Source organism: Marmota flaviventris, chromosome 15, assembly GCF_047511675.1.
Source record: "Marmota flaviventris isolate mMarFla1 chromosome 15, mMarFla1.hap1, whole genome shotgun sequence".
Classification (NCBI taxonomy): domain Eukaryota; kingdom Metazoa; phylum Chordata; class Mammalia; order Rodentia; family Sciuridae; genus Marmota; species Marmota flaviventris.
This window is the reverse complement of record NC_092512.1, coordinates 82,635,496-82,657,980: the sequence shown is the minus strand read 5'-3', so window position 1 is coordinate 82,657,980 and position 22,485 is coordinate 82,635,496. Positions and strand designations below refer to the sequence as shown.

The following is a 22,485-nucleotide window of genomic DNA, read 5'->3' as shown; positions in this document are numbered from 1 at the left end:
TTCTTGGTTACAAATAATTGCATAGAGTTGTGGGTGTCCGTTGCAACAATGATATTCAACATGGAAACTTTTTATAATAAGTTAATTCTCCACATATTTAAAAATGGATACACATACAGTAAAATCTTTTGAGTTTACTATATCCTTACACATAATTGATGTTGAAACACTGAGGAAATTAAGAAAATGAGTCTCTGATTTTCAAAAAAAAGTCAGAAAACTCCATACAATTTGAGAACAGCATGGAAAATTAATTGTCCCTTCCTTAGTGGGGGCAAACACGTTATTCTCACACACGTTATTCTCATTACAAGCCACTGGGCTGGGGCCGTAACTCAGTGGCAGAGCACTTGCTTAGCATGTGTGAGACACTGGGTTTGATCCTTAGCCCTGCATAAAAAACTAAACAAATAAAGCATGCTGTCCATCTACAACTATTAAAAAAAATAATAATTAAAAAAAGAGTTACAAACCGCGCACTAAGAGTCCCCATTATAGTGACAGGAGTTGCAAACCCTCACACTTACCCGCTCATCAAACCCAGAGATCCGTGCGTGGTATTCAGGCAGTGGCTTTCCCCTGCCATCATACTGACCTAAAACAAATCACAGAGCCTGCTTAGAATAGCTTGTTACAGAGCTTTGTATTTTAAAATGTATCTGCTGATCTAATAAAATGCTAATCTACTGTGATAAATTTTTTTTGGCGGCGGGGGGGGGGGGGGGGGGGGCGTTACTGGGTATTGAACCTAGGGGTGCTTAACCACTGAGCCACAACCCCAGCCTTTTTTAATGTTTTATTTAGACACAGGGTCTTGTTGAGATGCTAAGTGCCTCACTAATCTGCTGAGGCTGGCTTTGAACTTGCAATCCTCTTGCCTCAGCATCCCAAGTGTTGGGATTACAGGCATGTGCCACACTGTGCCTGGCAAAGATGGACTTTTTTAAAAAATGCTATTACTTCTTAATGGAAGTTAGCCTCCTATTCTAAATGACAAATTCCAAATAGAAAGATTAGTGTACTGAACTGGAACTCTTATCTCAAGGTAGATCAGTGGTAAGTGAGGAGGCTTATCCTCAGTTGCTCAGTTGTTAATAAAAGCAAAGAAAATCTCCAAATGTTTTTCCTTGTATTCACTGTAATGAGAATATGAGTAATCGGATTAAAACATTTTTTGCTCTTGCAAATTCCAGTATGAAAAACTTCGGATGTACTACATTTCCTCTCAAAAATCATGCCTTGTTCACATCTGGTTCACCTGCTGTATGTCTCCGTGTCATGATCCTTTTTCCTGCAGGTAAGTCATTTATCATTAACTAGTCCTTTAAACAGTATCAGCATGTATGTCCCAGAAGGGACCTGCTTCTATACCTGTGTTATGTTTCTGAAGAAAAGTTACTCAAGAGCAAAGGTGGGTATACTCAGAGGTAATTAGTAAATGAAAATCTGAACACTTGTTATAGATTTTCCTAATGATGAAAAATATGTGAAATTTTAAAATCCTTTAAAGAGAGAGTTGGGGGGCAACTACCAAGATCCTGATATCACTACTTAGAAACCGAGTTCTTGTCATGTTGCTGTTCTTAAGTTTGATTTTGTACCTGGGGGTTTTAACTCACCAGGAATCTCCAGCTCATTTCTCAGGAACTCCACTTTGAACTCACTCATCCAGGGAGAGCACTCTTTCAGATTCCCAGGTGGCTTTGTGTCTCTTCTCATTTTTAAAAGCAGAGAGTTGGTGATGTCATTGAAGTCACTGAGTTTCATTCCAGGTAGTTTAGAACCTTTTTTCCCAAAGTGTTCATCAAATTCTTTCCCAAAGGCCTAAAATTAATAATCTGTTACAAAGACTCATGTTTGGTTTGAATTTAGGAAAAGGCTCTAAGCTTATGAATTTTTATAAGGGCTCAATTACATAGGTTTATTCTGTGCTTTTAAGATGTACAGTTTTACTTTTCCAGAATATTTTAATACTCTAGAACATCTGGAGCCTGCCTTTTGTTGGTAACTTGTGTTCCCTTAGAAAGGTCATGGTTATAATGACTTGTAGCTATAAATTCTAAATTCTTGCAGTTATATGCTAATGAGGGCTGTAAAAACTTGGCAAGGTCAGGCTGGAGCTGGAGCTCATGGCAGAGCGCTTGCCTAGTACATGTGAGGCTCTGGGTGCGATCCTTATCGCCACATAAAAATAAATAAATAAAATAAAGGCATGCTGTCCATCTACAACTACCAAAAAATTAAAACAAAAACTTGGCAAGGTCAATTAATTTCTTTGTGTCCACTGTCTAGTTCTGGGTCTACAGCATTACAATGACACAAATAATTAGGAATAATGTTAAAAACAATAAAATTAAGGGAGTAATTCAACAAAAATGAAAAGCCCATGATTCTTTATTTAAGCTGAAGAGAAAAATAGACAAAAAAGTAAGAGAAGGCTACTTTTCTTGGTAAAAATCTTTCATGATACTATTTTGGATGATAACATGAGTATAAATTTATTTAGATAATCTTTAGTTCTAAAAGCAATTATTATTAGAAATTCTACAACTTTGAATATATCAATTCTTTCTTTATATTAGTCTTACTCAAATATTTGAATGATAATCCTGATATCAAATAAAAAAAAGAAACAAGATTATTACTAACAATAACTTAATAGTTGTCAAGATTTACCCAATTTAGAACTAATTAACAACATAAATCTGGTATACATGAAATAAAAGTTCTATTTTAAGATAATCCATAACAGGAAAATTAACACATACATATATATGCATATATACATATATATGTATTTATGACGTCTTTAATCTATAAATGGATTAAAATATAGAAATAATCTACCATTCTTAGAATACATGGAAAGATTAGCTATTTCCCAAATTTAACTAGCAATCATATATTTGAAAGGCCTAATGCCCTTAAGGACCCTCTAAAGTGAAACCTGAGTCACTTACTTCATTTTGGCAGGTTTTAGTTTAAATTAATGAAAAATATTTGTTAATTTGGAAGAAGGTATAAAGTTCTGAATAAGTTTTCCAATACACTAGAAATTTGACTCCAAAGAATCTCATGTCTGCTACGAACAACAGGCATATTTCTGCCACACTGTTGGTGTACCCAGGAGAGGGCTATTGCAGCTATGCTCACAGCAGCTGGGGAAAATAATGGTCTGCTTTGATAGATTTTTGGGGCAGAGTCTTATTGTGTCCAGCATGCAGGGAAAGAAGGTAGACAAGAATTCAAAGACATAACCTGCACTCTTTACTGGAGGCCTAATAGAATTTTTCCAAATGAGGTCGTTCTCAGCCTGGCAGAGGAAATAGGGTACTGGAGGGCAGGACAGGCTGTAGAAAAGAGGAGCTGCTAAACCGAAACCCTTTCACAAGGGTGCCCTAGATCCTATGAGGTGAGGAGACCCAAGTCTAATTTGCAATCTGATGTTCTCATTGATTTTGGGAAAGTTGCCCACTCTTCAGCTCCAGCTTCTTTTATTTAGAACATGGTTCAACAAACCATAGAATGTAAGCCATTATTTTATCCAGCCTACTTGCCAAAGCACCCTCTGGAACTGCCTTTGCATGATATGATGACAACAGATACAAGTTCTGGTAATGGACTCGTATGGCCTGCAAATTCAAAACCTGGGTCTTTACAGAGTAAGTGTGTGGGCCACGGGTACAGCAAGAAACAAACCTTGACACACTTTTCCAAATTCCATATTCTACAATATTACAATAATTTTATTGGTGCTAACCTATTAGTTTTAAGTACAATTTATTACTTCATTTAATTACAGTTCCTGTTCTGAGACCCTTGCATATCTAAGGATCAGCAACACACACCAGTCACAATGTACAGCCTAAAATATGTCCTTAAATTACAGGAGTTCATAGCATTATCTTCACTTTTAAAATGTATTCCTGGTCACAATTAGGCCACAGATAATTCTTTATGTCCCTACATTTGTACCTTTAACTCAAAGTACCCCAGCTAGGAATGACTCACCAAAAACAATATCCATTTATCAAGTGAGAAAGCAAAAAGGGGAGGATCAGTTAAAGACCAAAGTGTTTTTCTACTGCTGAGGATGGTCACAAGAACTGAAAAGACACCTCCCCTCAAGAATCTGTCCAAGGATATGCAGAGCAGCACTATGTGTAAGAAGCTGAGAAGTGGAAGTACCCCGAGTGTCCATTAACTGATGAAGAAAAGTCAAGCAAAAATGCAGCGTACTCACACAGTGGAACAACATCTGGCCATCAAAACAAAACAAAAATCACAAAGCACTGATGCATACTGCAATGTGGCTGAACTCTGAAAACATCAGGCCATGTGAAAAAAGCCAGTGACACATTGTGTGATTCCATTCATGTGAAAGGTCCAAAAGAGGCCACTCCTTACCTATGGAAAGTAGTTCAGTGGCTGCCAAGAGCTGGCAAGAGTAGGAAATGGGGAGTAATTGCAAATGGGTTGGGGTTACTTTCTGTGCTGATGAAAATGTTCTAAAATTGAAGTGATGTCACAACTCTGTAAATATACTTAAAACTTCTCCAGTGTACACTTTAAATGGCTGAATTGTGGGTTATATGAATAACATTCTAAAAAAGCAGTTATCAAAAAAATATATATATAAAAGATAAAGATCTTTCTTTGCATTGTAGACTGGACTTCAGGACTCTGCCAATGTGAATGCCAGGTCTTTTCCTTTAAGGCCTTAAACTTGAGGTTTAATAAATTCAAGTAGTCTGACAAAGATTTAGGGGGAAGTCAGTGTGATGAATGGCAGAAGGGAGGTGTAAGTAACATATGCAAAAGAGGAAGGAGCACCCGGTTCTTCTTAGACCCTCAGGAGGAAAAAGGATGCGGAAGGATCCTTTTCCATCCTTGTCCCTAGGGATGAGTCTCTAGAAGACCAGACAGAGAAAGACCGGGGTGAGGGGCCTGTGTAGTTGGCCACATCAAGGCCTCCTGTATATGATTCCCTATGAGCAAAGGTGTATTTTCCTTCCAGCTCTAGAACAAATTTGAAAATAGATCTCCCTTATACTCGCATAGCATTTTATAAGCAGTTATTTGTCATACAACCCTCTGCCCTTAGGAACTTGATCTGTCCCTGTGAACAATCTCAATTACCCACAAGCCTGTGACCTGAAAAAATGCTGGGCACAGTATTTTATCAATTCATGTTAAATACAAACATTTCCTTTTTATTTATTTTTTGATACTGAGGATTAAACCCAGGGGTGCTTTACCATATCCCTAGCCCTTTTATTTATTTATTTTTTAATTTTGAGACAGGATCTTGCTAAGTTGCTTAAGGCCTTGCCAAGTTGCTGAGACTGGTCTTTAACTTGTGATCCTCCTGCCACGGTCTCCTCTGAGTTACCAGGATTACATATGTGTCACCACTCTCAGCACAAATATTTTCTTGATCCAATAGTCAAATCATTCTGAGAATTAAAACACTAATCTTTGGATCGAAGAACTTGAGCATGAATAATTGAATTAATAGAATCTATCAGTACCTCACAGAAAGTACCAGATTAAAGGAAGATTACAAATTCAACAGGTAATTTAAGATCAGAATTGTTAGCAAGCCATCAAGTTTGAATACTGATCTTCCTGATGCTTCAGCTACCAGCAAGGCCACCGTGTCCAACCATACCTGGATAAACCTCCTTCGAAAGGGACCCAGGCCTGGAGCTCGCAGGTCACCCAAAGCTGCATACATCTTCTCATACAGTTTTTCAATTTTTTTTTTATTTACAGGGCTCTTTTCTAGTTCATCTTTTATTTCAGCAACCCAGTCCTGGGGAAAAAGAGAGAAAAGATTTATGAATCAAGCTAGACTGCAAGTAAGTTTTACCCTAGTTCTTTTTTGTGTGTGTGCCAAAAGCTGTTGTATTACCTTAAAGAGCAGATCGGGATTAGAGAGCTGGTCGAGGGCATTAATAAAGTCTTGAATCACTCCACCTTGATCCAACATATTTTTGATTCTATGAAAACAAAGATACAAAATTTAGGTAACTGAACATCTTCCAATGATCAAGGCCTATTTTATCTATTTATAGAAATATACTTATATATGTTTGCATATATTTATATATGCACTTAAAATATATATTTATAATATGTACAATTTATGTTATGCAATCATATATAACTATTTAATGTACCATATATGTACAAATAAAAACCAACAGTCAAATAAAAACCAACAAATAAAAAACAGTCTAGGGAAAGGAAGAATTTCAGAATTCCATCAAATATTAGATGAAGTATAAAGTGTCTGTCAAGAGGTGAGGTTCTTAAAAAGCAAACTTTCTTGCAATGGGTGTGAACATTTTGATGTATGATTTTTTTTAAAAAAATATATTTTTAGTTATAGATGAACATAATACCTTTATTTTGTTCATTTAGGTTTTTTTTTTTTTTTTTTTTTTGTGTGTGTGTGTGTGTGTGGTGCTGGGCATCAAACTCAGTGCCTCACACATGCTAGGCAAGCGCTCTACCACTGAGCCACAACCCCAGCCCCTGATGTTTGAAATTTGACATATACATTTTCTAAAGTTATCAAAGAAAAAGTTACCTTCTAGATGCATTTTCAAATATTTTCCTTTTCTTTCTTTTTTTTTTGTGGGATTGAACTCTACCACTGAGCTATATCCCTAGCCCTTTCTATTATTATTTTGAGACAGAGTCTTACTAAATTTTGTTTTGAAGCTGGCCTTAAACTTTTATCCTCCTGCCTTAGCCTTCTGAGTCAGTGGAATTACAGGCACTTGCCACCATCGCCTGGCTCTTATCTTCAATCCCTTCATGGTAGACCTCAGAGATGGTGTGGTTGGCAGGCAATATGTGCACAAATCATGACAGATGCTAGGTCTTGCTGTGTCTCACTCCTATTCTTCCCCAAATCAACACCCAAAATAATGAGGCAAACCAGCTCCTGACAAAAAAATAGCTCGACAGAGAATGCATCTAGAATGCCATGCACCTATGAAGTATTTTTGTGAAAGTCACACCATTGTACTTTATGTCAATGGTCTTTACTAATAAATGGATTGAAGAAGTGAAAGGATGATCCTTTAGGTTGTCTACTGAGACTGAATTAGAAAAGGGGCTGTCTTGTATATTTTAAATTAAAGGATGATTTCAAGAATTAATTGCAAAAGCATCTCATCTAGTCTGTCTCAACCAACAGATTATTAGCTATGAGCACAAGAGTGGTATGCTTCATGAACAGCACCTAAAATGAAATTTATTTAAAAACATATAGAAATTCTATAACAAGTATGAAATCTAGAAAAGATATATTCAACAAATGTGTAAGGTTTTCTATGCTTTGAGGACAGCCTGAAATGATCTAAAGACAAACCTAAGTTTCCATGTGTTTGCTTTTACCACACATTTTTTTGTACCCTGCAGTATTTGATTAACCCTGTAACATCACCTTGCCACAAACTGTTTATTCTTATGACCAGCAGATGTATCTTCAAAGGAATAGCTTTCGCTACTTATTATAAACGGATAAACGATTGCCTGTGGGTAGCTACTGGCAATCTCTTCCACAGTGTGCTGAACTGCGACAGCTTCCTCTTTGTCCAATAATGCCACCATGTGGCTGATCCAGCCAATGAATTGCCAGCAAGGAATGGAAGAAATCTAAAACACAGAGAGCTATAAGTTAATAAACAAAACATTTAACATCGCCTTACCGTAATGCTAAAGTATATTCAATAAAAAAATAATACATATATAATGTCTCCTATCCTTTGGCCCTCTCTGAGATGACCACTGGATTCTTATAGATATTCCTGGGCATGTGCAGGCAAATTCTTTGCTTCCAAGAATGGAATCATACTAGATAGTTCACTGCTGTGTTTTCTTAGATTTACATCACTCCTTCTAATAGCTGTATAGTATTTTATTTATCTACTGCTCAGTAATAAATATTTAGGGCGTTTTCCAATTTTTTGATATTACAATTTATACAATAAAGGAGATATCTGCATACATATCTATTTATATTTGTGTTACACATCTGTACAAGTACAGAAGTAAAATCACAGGGTGAACATTAACAATTATAATACATATTGCTAGAAAATACAAAAGGATATTTCTAATTTTTATTTCTAAACATATTAGACTGGTTTCCAAAAATTTTATGAGTATTGGACACAATGAACTTTTTAAAAACACTGTCAGTCTGAAAAGTGAACAATATCTAACTTAAATGTTCATGGCTCGGGCTGGGATTATGGCTCAGTGGCAGAGCGCTTGTCTTGCCACCTGTGGGGCACCGGGTTTGATCCTCAGCACCACATATAAATAAATAAACAAAATAAAAATATTGTGTCCATGTATAACTAAGAAAAATTAAAAAAAAATGTTCATGGCTCATTATCAGTAAAGCCAAACACTCCATGTTCACCTACCTTACATAGTTAATCATGCATGCATTTCCTTTGAATATACTGGCCTATTGTGGTCACTTATATCAAAGATTAGAGATGTCAGCACCTCTCATGTGTTGCAGATATTTTTCTTGTACCTTTTTTTTAACCTTGTACACAGCATTCAACATTTTTTGTTTTGTTTTGTTTTTGTGTGTGTGTGTATGTGTGTGTGTGTGTGTGTGTGTGTAAGCACCAAAGGATTTTCCTTTGTGGCTTCTGGCTTTTCTCTCTTTATACCTATATCATTTAAAAAAAAAAAAAAAAAGTGTACATGTTTTCCTTGAATGCTTTTAAGGTATTATTTTTAAGGTAAAATCTAATGTACTTAGAACACTAGAGGAACTTGAAGAAGCTTCATAGCTGTGTGGGCAAACTGAAGACACAGCAGTATGTGTGAGGATACCAGGAGTCAGTCCACATACCTCAGAGAGGTTTGGCTCCCTCACAAATGTCTACCAGGTGTCATAGTAACACTGACTGATATGCCATTTATTCCCTCACAAATTCAAAATTGTTTGTATCATATGTAAAGAAATATTATTTTTGCAGAAAGCTATCACGAGCCATCCATGGGTTGCATGTAGGTCACCGCACATCAAAGCCTAGTGGATAGAAATATCTGGTATCTGGGAATAACCAGTGGACACTTTCTCTAGTCAATTGCTCAGAGACATCATGAATTTCCATCCTTCTCTGCCATGGCCCACACAGCACCTGAAATGAGTGTGACCTGCCAAGATGCCAATTAACCTGCTGACTATAAGACATCAAGAAGCCAGACTCCACTCTTGAAACCTTGGATTCCTTCACTCATGCCTGAAGGCCTTGAGCCCTGCTGGAAAGTGTGCTGCCAGTAGGCACTACACGTAATGGGAAGTGGGATGCACTTTAAGTAAACCAACAGAGCCATCTTTCCTTTGTCTAGTTCCAGTTCCCAGGTGAACTAGATCTATCAGGGGCTCTGCTTTTTGTAAATCCATTTCTGACTATTTGTGTTTTGTTCTTCACTAATTATTTGAGACTTGAAGAAGAACCTCCCCAATGAGACACTGGCTGTCGGCCCCTTTAGAAAACCAAAATTATAATAAAATTATTTAACTATTTGCTCACTTATCCTTAAGAAAAACACATATGCTATGTTTCTGGATTTAATTTAATCTCCTATTTAAGACCTATTGGAAAAGTCTACTTTCAGTAGCCACAGTAAATAGAGAGAGCAGTTAGAGCCTTGACAGACAAATTGGGCCCAACAGCTCAGAGATCAACACTGAATTTTTAAAAAATATTTATTTTTTAGTTTTAGGTGGATACAATATCTTTATTTTATTTTTATGTGGTGCTGAGGATCAAACCTAGTGCCTCACATGTGCTAAGTGAGCACTCTACCACTTGAGCCACAACCCCAGGCCCCCAACACTGGATTCTTTTGTTTTTGTGGTGCTGGTGATGAAATCCAAAGCAGTGTGCATGCCAGGCAAGTATTCTACCACCAAGCTACATCCCCAATTCCAGAGGTCAGTACTACTTAAAAACTCCCTATGCAAAGCTAATAGAGTACCAGATCAACCTTTCTGAATTTACATTTTCAAAATAAAGCTTGGCTCTAACATTTTCTAGTTATACATCTGTACAAATCTTCAGGAGCCTCTCAGATAGCCTACACTTTTGCAGATTGATCCTACCCTGCACACAGAGAATGCCCACAGAATAGGAGCACAGCCAGCAGGTGCAACCCCAGGTAAACCAAGGGCCAAGCAGCCTGCTCCCCTTCACACGCTCTGCTCTATACCCACATTTAAACCTCTCACTCATGCCTGAAGGCCTTGGGCCCTGATGGAAATTGTGCTGCCGATAGGCACTACACGAAGTGGGATGCACAATGAAACTAAGTTGTTCTCCCTGGGCTAAAGATAACTGATCATGCTGGGCCTGGTGGCACACGCCTCTAATCTCAGTGACTCAAGAGGCTAAGATAAGGCAGGAGAATTCCAAGTTTGAGACCAGGCTCAGCAACTTAGAGAGACCCTGTCTCAAAATAAAAAATAAAAAAACTGGGGGGATGCAGCTTAGTGGTAAAGCATCCCTGGGTTTAATCCCCAGTAACAAAACCAAAAACAAATAAAAAATAAAAACTGAGCATATAGCACCAACAGATGTTACAGGCTGTAGCTTCATCTGTGTGGATAGCAGAATTTCACATAAGGTCCCTGTCTCTGCCCCAGACACACACCAGAATTTCTTTGGGTCCTTGTTCATATATAATGTTCTTATGAATACTCACATAGGAAAATAGGTTAATGTGAATACTTTTTTACATCATTTCAAATTAACTATGTTCTTAGAATGCAGCAGAATTCAATGCTGGTTTGGAGAAACTATAATACACACTTTGCATACACTATGTATCTGGATATAAATAAAACTGTCTTTCAGTTCTATACAGCTCCCCTTCATTTACTAGAACAAAGATACTAACCTCTTTTGTCATTAGGCTCAAGGTCTCCTCTGGATACTGTTCTATAATCTGAAGCAATCTAGGAAACTTCAGCCTTGCTTCAGTGGAATTTAATTTTAAGGCTTTCAACATTTTCTCCACCACAATTGCTGGATACTCCTGCAGTTCTACAGAATCAATAACTATCAAGGACAACAAAGAGGAAAACAATGGTCAATATATCACTTATACATAAACTGCAAATGTAACAAATCATTATCTTTTATCTTTTTGTCTTTTATTTTTTAGTATGTCATTCTTTCCTGAACAACCATCTTATTTATTTATTTTTTTCTTTTTCCTATGGTGCTGGGAATTGACTCCATGCATGCTAGGCAACTGCTCTACACTGAGCTGTATCTCTGCCTAGAAAAACCACTTTAGATGAACAAACATTTGACGTATTTTTGAGTCTGTATCTGGCAGGAGAATTCTTCCATTAGTGTACCCATTTTGCATGAAGAATTGTTTCCATCCTGAGCTGAGTATATAAGGGGTAGTTGCTGGATACTGAATTTATTCCAAGAGCAATAGGCAGGCCATGTGGGATAATACGAACTGCAAGCAAAATAGGAAAAGTATAAATAGCAAATGGGGAAATATGGAAGGCAGCTTGGCTCCATTTAAATGCTTTAAGAAGATATCAGTTGCATGGAAATGGAAGGAGACCCTCATTGTTATACAAAATTATATATAAGAGGTTGTGAGGGGAATGGGGGAAAAAAAAAGGAGAGAAATGAATTACAGTAGATGGGGTAGAGAGAGAAGATGGGAGGGGAGGGGAGGGGGGATAGTAGAGGATAGGAAAGGTAGCAGAATACAACAGTCACTAATATGGCATCATGTAAAAACGTGGATGTGTAACCGATGTGATTCTGCAATCTGTATTTGGGGTAAAAATGGGAGTACATAACCCACTTGAATCTAACGTATGAAATATGATATGTCAAGAGCTTTGTAATGTTTTGAACAACCAAAAAAAAAAAAAGAAGATATCAGATGCCAGGTTGTGGAGGCACATGCATGGAATTCCAGTAACTTGGGAGGTGAAGACAGGAGGATCACAATTCAAGGCCAGCCTCCGCAAGTTAGTGAGGTCCTCAACTTGGTGAAATTCTGTTTCAAAATAAAAAATAAAAAGGTCTGGGGATGTAGATCAGTGGTAAAGTTCAATTCCTAGTGCTAAAAAAAAAAAAAAAAAAAAAGAAGAAGGCGGCATCAGACACTTCTGAAAATATCTGTCTTTTGGAAGCAAATAAATGGGAAATCAAGAGTTATCTACAAAATTCTTAAGACTGGGCTGGGGCTGTGGCTCAGTGGCAGAGTGCTTGCCTAGCATGTGTGAGGCACTGGGTTCAATCCCTGGCACCACACAAAAATAAACAAATAAAATAAAATAAAGGCATGTTGTCCATCTACATCTACAAAAAGAAAAATTTTAAAAAGACGATGACTTTACGCTGACATAATGGCACACTAACTTGTTTTCTTTTTTCGTGGTTCACCTGATGCATTCTCTTCTGCCTTGTGAAGTTGTTGGTCACAGAAATTCACCAGCGTCATATAAGAATCAATCACCCCGGCTGCAGGCCCCTGGCCCCAGGAGAATGACTGGGTCTCCTCAGCTGTCCTTACGGCCTTGGAGAGGTGAAGGAATGCTCTCTGGTACAGACCCATGACCACCTGAAATTCAGAGGATGCCTAACTGAATGAATAGCTCCAAAATAACAGTGAAAATCTGGGAGCAATGGCATAGACCTGTAGTCCTAGGTCTTGGCATGCTGGTCGCAAGAGGATCCTTGAGATGGGGAGTTTGAACCCAGCCTACTCAACATAGTGAGACACCCCCACCCAAGCCTTGTCTCAAAATACATAAATAACAGTGAAAGCTATGTTCACCAGAAAAAGGGTGTTTCTGCCATAGTGATGAGGAAGTATGTAATCCCAATAAAATCCTGAGCATATAACAACAACCAGAAAAAAAAAAAGAACATGCCAAGTGGGGGCCAGACAGTTTTATGAGCCACACAGAGCTGAATCAGGTCAAACTCACTGTGCAGCTCTGTCAGGAATTTATGAAACATATGGAAACTGCGCATTGTGCTCAATGTCCTGCAAAGATACTTGTAACATCTAAAGGCTACTTGAATGAAGTGAGGTAGAACACAGTGGGACGAGAAGGTGGCTGGTAACTGTCTGAAAAAAGCTAAGCAGAGCAGGCACTAAATTAAAAAAAGTGGAAAAGCCTGTTTTGTCCTACAAGCTAGTGGAAACATTTGAATGGCCGCTGGTAGTAAAATTTAATTAACAAAATACACGAAAGAACTGTCCACATCAATCCAATAAAAATTTCTCATTATTAATCCTAAAAAATTAGAATCATTCAAATAAACAAGAAACACATGGAGTACATCAATGTTCCACATAAGAAACTTGGCTGGATGTAACTGTCAAACATATTTCAAAAACACAAAGTGATACCCTCATTGTTACTCTTCTGGAGCCGAAGGCTGCACATGAAAGGATATGCAACACACAAACAAGAAACATCCTCCCTTCCCGTTTTCATTACCCTCTCTACATTCTCTGCACTGGATCCAGAAAGCTCCAAGATCCGCTTTGCTTTGCTCTCCCCGAGGTCAGCAAGGCAGGCTGGCTCACTGCTGAGAGCGTCAGCCATGATTCGGCAGGTTGTTCCCAAGAGAATGTTCTGACCACAGGAAGCCACACTATTTCTGCTTAAGTAGCTTGATGTGCTGTTCTCGTCTGTTGGATTTTTTTTTTTTAAAAGTTATTTTTTTCTGAAGTAAATGAATACCATAAATTAAAAAGAAGAAATTTACAGTGTATAAAAGTTGTTTTTTCTATTAAGAAATTAATTAAAATAAATCTTGGAAATACAAGAAATAATAGTGAAATAATAGCTTCAAATAGTGGTTGAAGAATTTCTTAAACTTGCTTATTAATGGAAAATGTTCTTTGTTATAAGTAACTGTACTGATGCCCAGAGAGGCTTAGGCAATTAAAACTAGGAATTAACCTTTTATTCAAGCATCACCATTTGCATCTTGTTAAACTGCCTAAAACATTTTCTGTCCAAGAATCAACTGGAGAGAATAATCCTCTTGGTACTTTACTGAGGCTGCTGCTCTGGCACAATTTTTTAGGCACTCTGTCTTGCAGCAGAGTTAAATGGTATTGCTACCTACACCCCTGAGCTTGCTGCAGGGAAGAAGTATCGGACCCAAACTATACTGAGAGAGTTTTACTTCTCTAAGGCTTAAAAGTTACGTTATTGTGAAAAGAGAAACTTAAGAAGAAAAAATGCTTTTCATGTTTAATATTCTACATCTCATGTGTAAACTTTTAAGTTGTCAAAATAATTAAACTACTAGATGACACATACACACACAAATTTGTGTGTGTGTGTGTGTATGATATACTGGTACCAGGAATTGAACTCAAGGATGCTTAACCACTGAGCCTCATCTCCAGTCTTTTTAATATTTTATCTAAAGACAGATTCTCATTCAGTTGCTTAGGGCCTTGCTAAGTTGCTACGGTTTGCTTTGAACTCGAGAGCCTCCTGCCTCAGCCTCCTGAGGTGCTGGGATTACAGGTGTGCACCACCATGCCCTGCTAGACTTATAATTTGATCAAGTGTTAAAGAAAAACTTAAAAAAAATAAAATTTGCAGTTTTTTATATATATAAAGAAATAAAAGCTCCAAATGTCATACTGAAAAACATTAGCATACAAAGCTCCCTAGCTCCAAATCTTTTGCTCAGTTCCCAAGGAAGTGACATAATTCTATTTGGCACCCTTTCTGCCTCTACTGAATTTACTAAAAATATTTAACTTCCATATGTTAGATGAAGCAGCACATAGAATAGTTTTTGTTTGAAAACACACAAGATAAAATATAAAATAGCATTAAAAAATTACATGGACAAAAGCCAACTAATTACCCAAGAGAGAGACAGTTTTCAACACGGTGAGTATCTGCTCAGGAGGGGTCTGGGTGTGGCTCCGGCAGTGGCTCAGCCGGCAGTAGCTGTGCACCCACTTCACCTGCCAGTTATCTCTAGTTTTTGACTCTTTATGCACCTCCTTCAGTAGTTTCATGGCAAGTGAGAAATTGTTCTATATTAATAGAAGAAAAAGAAAGAAAGTGGTGTGATGACATATAGGTGGGCAGTTCCAAAAGAAGTTTCTACTTGGCCTATTGGTTTTTTTTTACATGATACAAGCCACTTGGGAGCAGTTATCCATTTCCTTAGTTGTAGATACCTTCTTTTTTAAAAAAATCACTGGATATAATGCACATTTTTTAAAAAATAATGCACTTTTTTTGTGGGGAGGGTACCAGGGATTGAACTCAGGGGCACTCGACCACTGAGCCACATCCCCAGCCCTATTTTGTATTTTATTTAGACACAGGATTTCACTGAGTTGCTTAGCGCCTTCCTTATTCTGAGGCTGTTTTTTTTTTTAATTTAATTGATTTTTTTCATAACTTTGAATATAAAGTATGTCCATGCCAATTCATGTCTTTATACATGTACTTTTTTTTGCATTACTATTCTTATTACACATATATACCATAATTTTTCTTTTTTTTATGTTTATTTATTTATTTTTTATTGGTTGTTCAAAACATTACAAAGCTCTTGACATATCATATTTCATACATTAGATTCAAGTGGGTTATGAACTACCATTTTTACCCCAAATACAGATTGCAGAATCACATCGGTTACACATCCACATATACCATAATTTTTCATGTCTGTTTGTATATAAAGTATGTTGACACCCAATTCGTGTCTTCATACATGTACTTTGGACTGAGGCTGGTTTTGAACTTGCAATTCTCCTGTATCAGCCTCCAGAGCCACTGGGATTATAGGCATGAGCCATCACGCCCAGCCTTAATAATGCACATTTAAAGATGACATTTCAGTAATGTTTTTACTGTGTTTACAAAGTTAGGTAATGTTTTCATCACCATCTAATTCCAGAAAATCTTCATCAGCCTAAAGAAAAATTGCCAATGGCCCTCCCATTCTCCCTAGCCACTGGCAACCACTAATCCCCTTTCTCACTAATATGGATTGCTTATTATGGATATTTCATAACAAAAGGTATCAGAAAGCGTGGTGATTTTGTGTCTGACTTCTTTCACTTAGCATAACATTTTCCAGGTTCATCCATGTTGTAGCATCTGTCAGTTCTTCATTCTTCTTTATGGATGAATAATGTTCTACTGCATGGACACACATTTTATTCATCCATTCATCTACTAATGAACATGTGTGTTGTGTCTACCTTTCCAGCTAATTTTAATAATGCCACCATGAATAACCGTGTACAACTTACTGCATGGGCCTGTACTTTCATTTCTTTTGTATATTTGCTTAGGAGTGGAACTGTTAGGTTGTATGGTATTCTATGAAATTGCCAGACTATTTTCCACAGCAGATACAGCATTTTATATTCTCATCAAAAATGCACAAGGGTACTAGTTTTTCTATTTCCTCACCAGCACTTCTCTTTTTGATGCTAGCCATTCTAGTGGGTGTGAAGTGGTACCTCATTGTATTTTTGATTTGCACTGCCCTAATAACTAATGATGTTGAGTATCTTTTCATGTGTTTTTTGTCCACTTGCATATCTTTTTGTTGAAATGTCTATTCAAATCACTTGACTATTTTTTAATTGGGTTGTTTGACTTCCTGCTCAGTTGTGCAATGTTACTTATGTATGCTGAATTCCAGTCTTGCTAAATGGCTTAGGGCATGTCTAAGTTGCCTAGGTTGGCCTCAAAACTTGTGATCCTCCTGTGTCTGCCTCCCAAGTCATTGGGATTACAGGTATGCACCATGGCACACCTGTTTCCCATCCCTATTGCATTTTAAGATAGAGTCTTGTGAAATTGCTGAGACTGGCAATTGCTGTGATCCTCCTGCCTCAGCCTCCCAAGCTGCTGGGATTACAGTTGTGTGCAGCAGTACTCAGCTTTGTTTGCTTTCCAAATAACAGATAGTAAACATTTTGAGATGATTAACAGAAATGTAATAAACTTCAGCAATTTCTGGACGGTTTTAATTAAGTGTTTCTTGGCTTGCTAGCTTGTTTTTTGTGAAGTGAGGATAGAATATACCTACATTCATTCATTCATTTATTTTTGCAGGAGTAGGGATAGAACTAGGGCCTCATAAATGGTACGTGTGAGCTTTACCATTGAACTACAATTTAATTTCTTATAAGAAAAAAAAACTATAATAACTATTAGCAATTATTTTTAAGCTTCAGATTTTAAAGAAACACTAAGAAAAGAGATAACACTGGAAACTCTCACGTCACCAGAGAGGAACATAGGATGGATACCCACCTGCTTCCGTGCACTTTCTATCATTTTCATTTTCATGGAAAACCTGCAGTTCTTGATTAGGAAACCAACACTTTCCTCGGGCCTGCTCACTTCCCTCTTGTCACTGGAATACTCATCTTCATCCACACTCATACTGGTATCATCTGATACAGGAACCAGTTTCTCCTCTATTTTGCTGAGAAAGAAACATCTACACAAAACAAAGAAGATTGAGACTTGAAGTCAGAGACTTGTGACAGGAATATTTGACCTTCAGGACTGGAAAGCACTCACAGAAGAAAATTCTACTGGTATTACAGTTTTGTTCACATGAAGACTGTAAATGTACACTCGAGGGACTGGATGTACATTTCATTTTAATCCACCAAGTCTTGAAAGATCTCCAATGATATTTCAATAGAATTTTCCAGATATCACTTAGTGCTCTGTTTCCACAAAATAAGGCATTTAAACTCATAATTGTCTCTCTAAATGAATGGGTAATATACCTTATGCTGGCTCAGGAGCCATTCCTCCCCACCCCCACCCCTTATGTCTTCAATCTAAGGTTCTACACTCAAAGGCAAAAATATAAGGGAAAAAACAGGTTATGATCAATCACTAGAACTTTGAAAGATAATCCTGGGTTGATACCATGTATAAATAAAAATAATCATATTTATATCTCACATATGACTTTGTTTAAGTGACTCAATTTTTATTAATATTAGCAACACTAACAAAGCGCCTTAAGATACAAATTTCATTCCTGATCCATAATCAAATAACTTTCTGCTTCATCCAGGTACCAGGCAACATACTTCACATGTATCTGTTCCTGTTCTCACCATAGTGCTCTGTGTTCCTAGACCCCAAAATAACACACACTGCCCTCCCCCCCCCAGGAGATGCTACTGTTTTATAAAACAAACAAGTAAAAAGTGATACAAAATGGGTATCTGACAAATATTTGAAGAAATAATGAGTTAATGAATGAATACATAAATGTTACCTATCAATAGGAATAAAGTGGGCTGAGACCATAGAAGGAGGCAGACGGGTGGTAAAGAAGGTGGCTGCATGTTCACAGGTGAGGTAGATTCTTGACTGTGAAGAATGTACCTGATTTTAGGTTGCAGATTTGGCAGAGAGTCCCAGACAGAGAAAAAAAATTAAACAAAGGCAGAGCAAAGCTATACTAAGTGGGGCAGAGCAGAGCTATACTAAGTGGCATGTTTTTATATCAACTCAGGAAGAACGGTATTTAGAAGAGAACCAATTTTTTAAAAGCAATGAAATCTGGCTCTGATACCGCACTGTATGCCCCCTGCAGTCCATTCCTCTGCTGTACCAACCAAAAATTCTGGATAAAATACAAAACCCAATTCCTAGAGAACTAAGAGTAAATAAAAGATGCTGGCTGTATTACAGGGAATCAAAAGTGGAAGAAGGTTCTGCCATTGGGATGAGTTTCCTGCTGCTTCTTTTTTATCTGGTTTTCCAATGTAGGGAACCTCTTCTGTTGTGGAGTGCTATAGCAGCTCATGTGAGAGTGCAGAGATTCTTAAGAAAACCCCGTGCACAGAGAAACCTGGAAAAGAGCCCAGGCAGACCAAAGAGTGCAGGGGGGATCCTGGAGGGAAGAAGAGAGAGAAGGGACTTTTCATTGTGTACATGAACCCACACAGGTCTCAGCCTACCCCTGAGGTATGCACATGCAGGATGACTCAAAACATTATAGAGAAAGTCTAAAGAGGACTGAGATTTGAACCTAGATAGAGCCTACTATCCAAATGGAATTGGGTTGATTACCTGCCACAGATTTATACAAGAAGCCAGAGTCTACACATGAGAATATTCATGATTTCTAAGACATAATCAAAATTAATTGATAAAAAGTACAGGAAACTGTATTGATTTTCAGTGGAAAAGATAGTCAACAGATGTCAACCCCTAAATGATCATATAAGAACCATAAAGCAGCTGTTTTAGATATGCTCCAAGGTTAAAAAACAAAACAAAACAAACCCCACAGGAAATTTTAAAAAGTGGGTATCTCAGCAGAGAAAGAAAAAACATGAAGAGAATCAAATTAAAATTTAAAAATTAAATTATAAAATACCTGAAATAAAATATTCACAAATAGACTTAACTAAGGAATGAAAAAGAGGAAAGCAACAGCACATTTGAAGATGGTTCAATAGAAATGATGTAATCTGAAGACAACTGAATAAAAAAGAAAAGAGACCAGGGTACTTAAGAATAGTACCAAAGTGTCTGATATTATGTATAGGTGGAAGCCCATAAAGAAAGAAAAAATTGGGGCAAAAGATACTTTAAGAAACCATGACAAAAATATTCCCTGTTCATGGATAGGCAGAACTAACATCATCAAAATGGCGACATTACCAAAAGTTCTCTATAGGTTTAATGCAATGCCAATCAAAATCCCAACGGCATTTCTTGTAGAAATAGAGAAAGCAATCATGAAATTCATATGGAAAAATAAAAGACCCAGAATAGCAAAAGAAATTCTAAGCAGGAAGAGTGATTCAGGCGGTATAGCGATACCAGACTTCAAATTATACTACAGAGCAATAGTAAAAAAACAGCACGGTACTGGTACCAAAACAGGCGGGTGGACCAATAGTACAGAATAGAGGATACAGAAACCAATCCACAAAATTACAACTTTCTTATATTTGACAAAGGGGCTAAAAGCATGCAATGGAGGAAGGATAGCATCTTCAACAAATGGTGCTGGGAAAACTGGAAATCCATATGCAACAAAATGAATCTGAATCCCTTTCTCTCGCCATGCACAAAAGTTAACTCAAAATGGATCAAGGAGCTTGATATCAAAACAGAGACTCTGTGTCTGATAGAAGAAAAAGTTGGCTCCAATCTACATATTGTGGGGTCGGGCTTCAAATTCCTTAATAGGACACCTATAGCACAAGAGTTAAAAACAAGAATCAACAAATGGGACTTACTCAAACTAAAAAGCTTTTTTCTCAGCAAGAGAAACAATAAGAGAGGTAAATAGGGAGCCTACATTCTGGGAACAAATTTTTACTCCTCATACTTCAGATAGAGCCCTAATATCCAGAGTATACAAAGAACTCAAAAAATTAAACAATAAGAAAACAAATAAACCAATCAACAAATGGGCCAAGGACCTGAACGGACACTTCTCAGAGGAGGACATACAATCAATCAACAAGTACATGAAAAAATGCTCACCATCTCTAGCAGTCAGAGAAATGCAAATCAAAACCACCCTAAGATACCATCTCACTCCAGTAAGATTGGCAACCATTATGAAGTCAAACAACAAGTGCTGGCGAGGATGTGGGGAAAAGGGTACACTTGTACATTGCTGGTGGGACTGCAAATTGGTGCAGCCAATTTGGAAAGCAGTATGGAGATTCCTGGGAAAGCTGTGAATGGAACCACCATTTGACCCAGCTATTCCCCTTCTCAGACTATTCCCTAAAGACCTTAAAAGAGCATACTATAGGGATACTGCTACATCGATGTTCATAGCAGCACAATTCACAATAGCTAGACTGTGGAACCAACCTAGATGCCCTTCAATAGATGATTGGATTAAAAAATGTGGCATTTATACACAATGGAGTATTACTCAGCACTAAAAAATGACAAAATCATGGCATTTGCAGGGAAATGGATGGCATTAGAGCAGATTATGGTAAGTGAAGCCTGCCAATCCCTAAAAAACAAATGCCAAATGTCTTCTTTGACATAAGGAGGGCAACTAAGAACAGAGCAGGGAGGAAGAGCATGAGAAAAAGATTAACATTAAACAGGGACGAGAGGGGGGAGGGAAAGGGAGAGAGGAGGGAAACTGCATGGTAAAGGAAGGAGATCCTCATTGTTATACAAAATTACATATAAGAGGAAGTGAGGGGAAAGGGAAAAAAAACAAGAGAGAGAAATGAACTACAATAGATGGGGTAGGGAGAGAAGATGGGAGGGGAGGGGGGATAGTAGAGGATAGGAAAGGCAGCAGAATACAACAGACACTAGTATGGCAATATGTAAAAAAGTGGATGTGTAACTGATGTGATTCTGCAATCTATATACGGGGTAAAAATGGGAGTTCATAATCCGCTTGAATCAAATGAATGAAATATGATATGTCAAGAGCTTTGTAATATTTTGAACAACTAATAAAAAAAAAAGAAAGAAACCATGACAGAAAATTTCCAAAACTTGGTGATATAAACATACAGATTCAAGAACCTCAGCAAATTGAAGTAGAATAAAATCAAAGAATATTACACCTAAAAACATAATCAACCTGTGGATAACCAATTCTTTTTTTTTTAATTGGTTGTTCAAAACATTACAAAGCTCATGACATATCATCTTTCATACATTTGATTCAAGTGAGTTATGAACTCCCATTTTTACCCCAAATACAAATTGCAGAATCACATCAGTTACACATTCACAATTTTTACATAATTCCATATTAGTGACTGTTGTATTCTGCTGCCTTTCCTATCCCCTACTATCCCCCCTCCCCTCCCCTACCATCTTCCCTCTCTACCTCATCTGCTGTTGTTCTGTTCTCTCCCTTCCCCCCCCCCCCTTTTCCCTCACAACCTCTTATATGTAATTTTGTGTTACATTGAGGGTCTCCTACCATTTCCATATGCTTTCCCTTCTCTCTCCCTTTCTCTCCCCCAACTCATCTTTGTTTAATGTTAATCTTTTCCTCATGCTTTTCCTCCCTGTTCTGTTCTTAGTTGCTCTCTTTATATCAAAGAAGACATTTGGCATTTGTTTTTAAGGATTGACTAGCTTCGCTTAGCATAATATGCTCTAATGCCATCCATTTCCCTGCAAATTCTATGATTTTGTCATTTTTTAGTGCTGTGTAATACTCCATTGTGTATTGATGCCACATTTTTTTTATCCATTCATCTATTGAAGGGCATCTAGGTTGGTTCCACAGTCTAGCTATTGTGAATTGTGCCGCTATGATCATTGATGTGGCAGTATCCCTATAGTATTCTTTTTTAAGATCCTCAGGGAATAGTCCGAGAAGGGCGATAGCTGGGTCAAATGGTGGATCCATTCCCAGCTTTCCCAGGAATCTCCATACTGCTTTCCAAATTGGC

The 22,485-nt window shown here is 37.5% G+C and overlaps 1 protein-coding gene across 2 annotated transcripts in view; it reads right to left on the bottom strand.

The window, feature by feature from the left end:
• Positions 1 to 22,485, bottom strand: part of Prkdc (protein kinase, DNA-activated, catalytic subunit) — a 175,759-nt gene that overhangs the window by 14,132 nt on the left and 139,142 nt on the right. Inside the window, exons 69-78 of one of the 2 annotated variants that reach the window (XM_071602379.1) lie at positions 17,357 to 17,546; positions 14,931 to 15,105; positions 13,535 to 13,728; positions 12,444 to 12,645; positions 10,945 to 11,105; positions 7,460 to 7,671; positions 5,915 to 6,002; positions 5,672 to 5,815; positions 1,620 to 1,824; positions 528 to 595 (exon numbers count right to left, since the gene is read on the bottom strand). In XM_071602379.1, coding sequence (XP_071458480.1) covers positions 528 to 595; positions 1,620 to 1,824; positions 5,672 to 5,815; positions 5,915 to 6,002; positions 7,460 to 7,671; positions 10,945 to 11,105; positions 12,444 to 12,645; positions 13,535 to 13,728; positions 14,931 to 15,105; positions 17,357 to 17,546 — 1,639 coding nt within the window. The remainder of the gene's footprint in view (positions 1 to 527; positions 596 to 1,619; positions 1,825 to 5,671; positions 5,816 to 5,914; positions 6,003 to 7,459; positions 7,672 to 10,944; positions 11,106 to 12,443; positions 12,646 to 13,534; positions 13,729 to 14,930; positions 15,106 to 17,356; positions 17,547 to 22,485) is intronic. The other variant, XM_027932827.2, reaches the window with a different exon arrangement.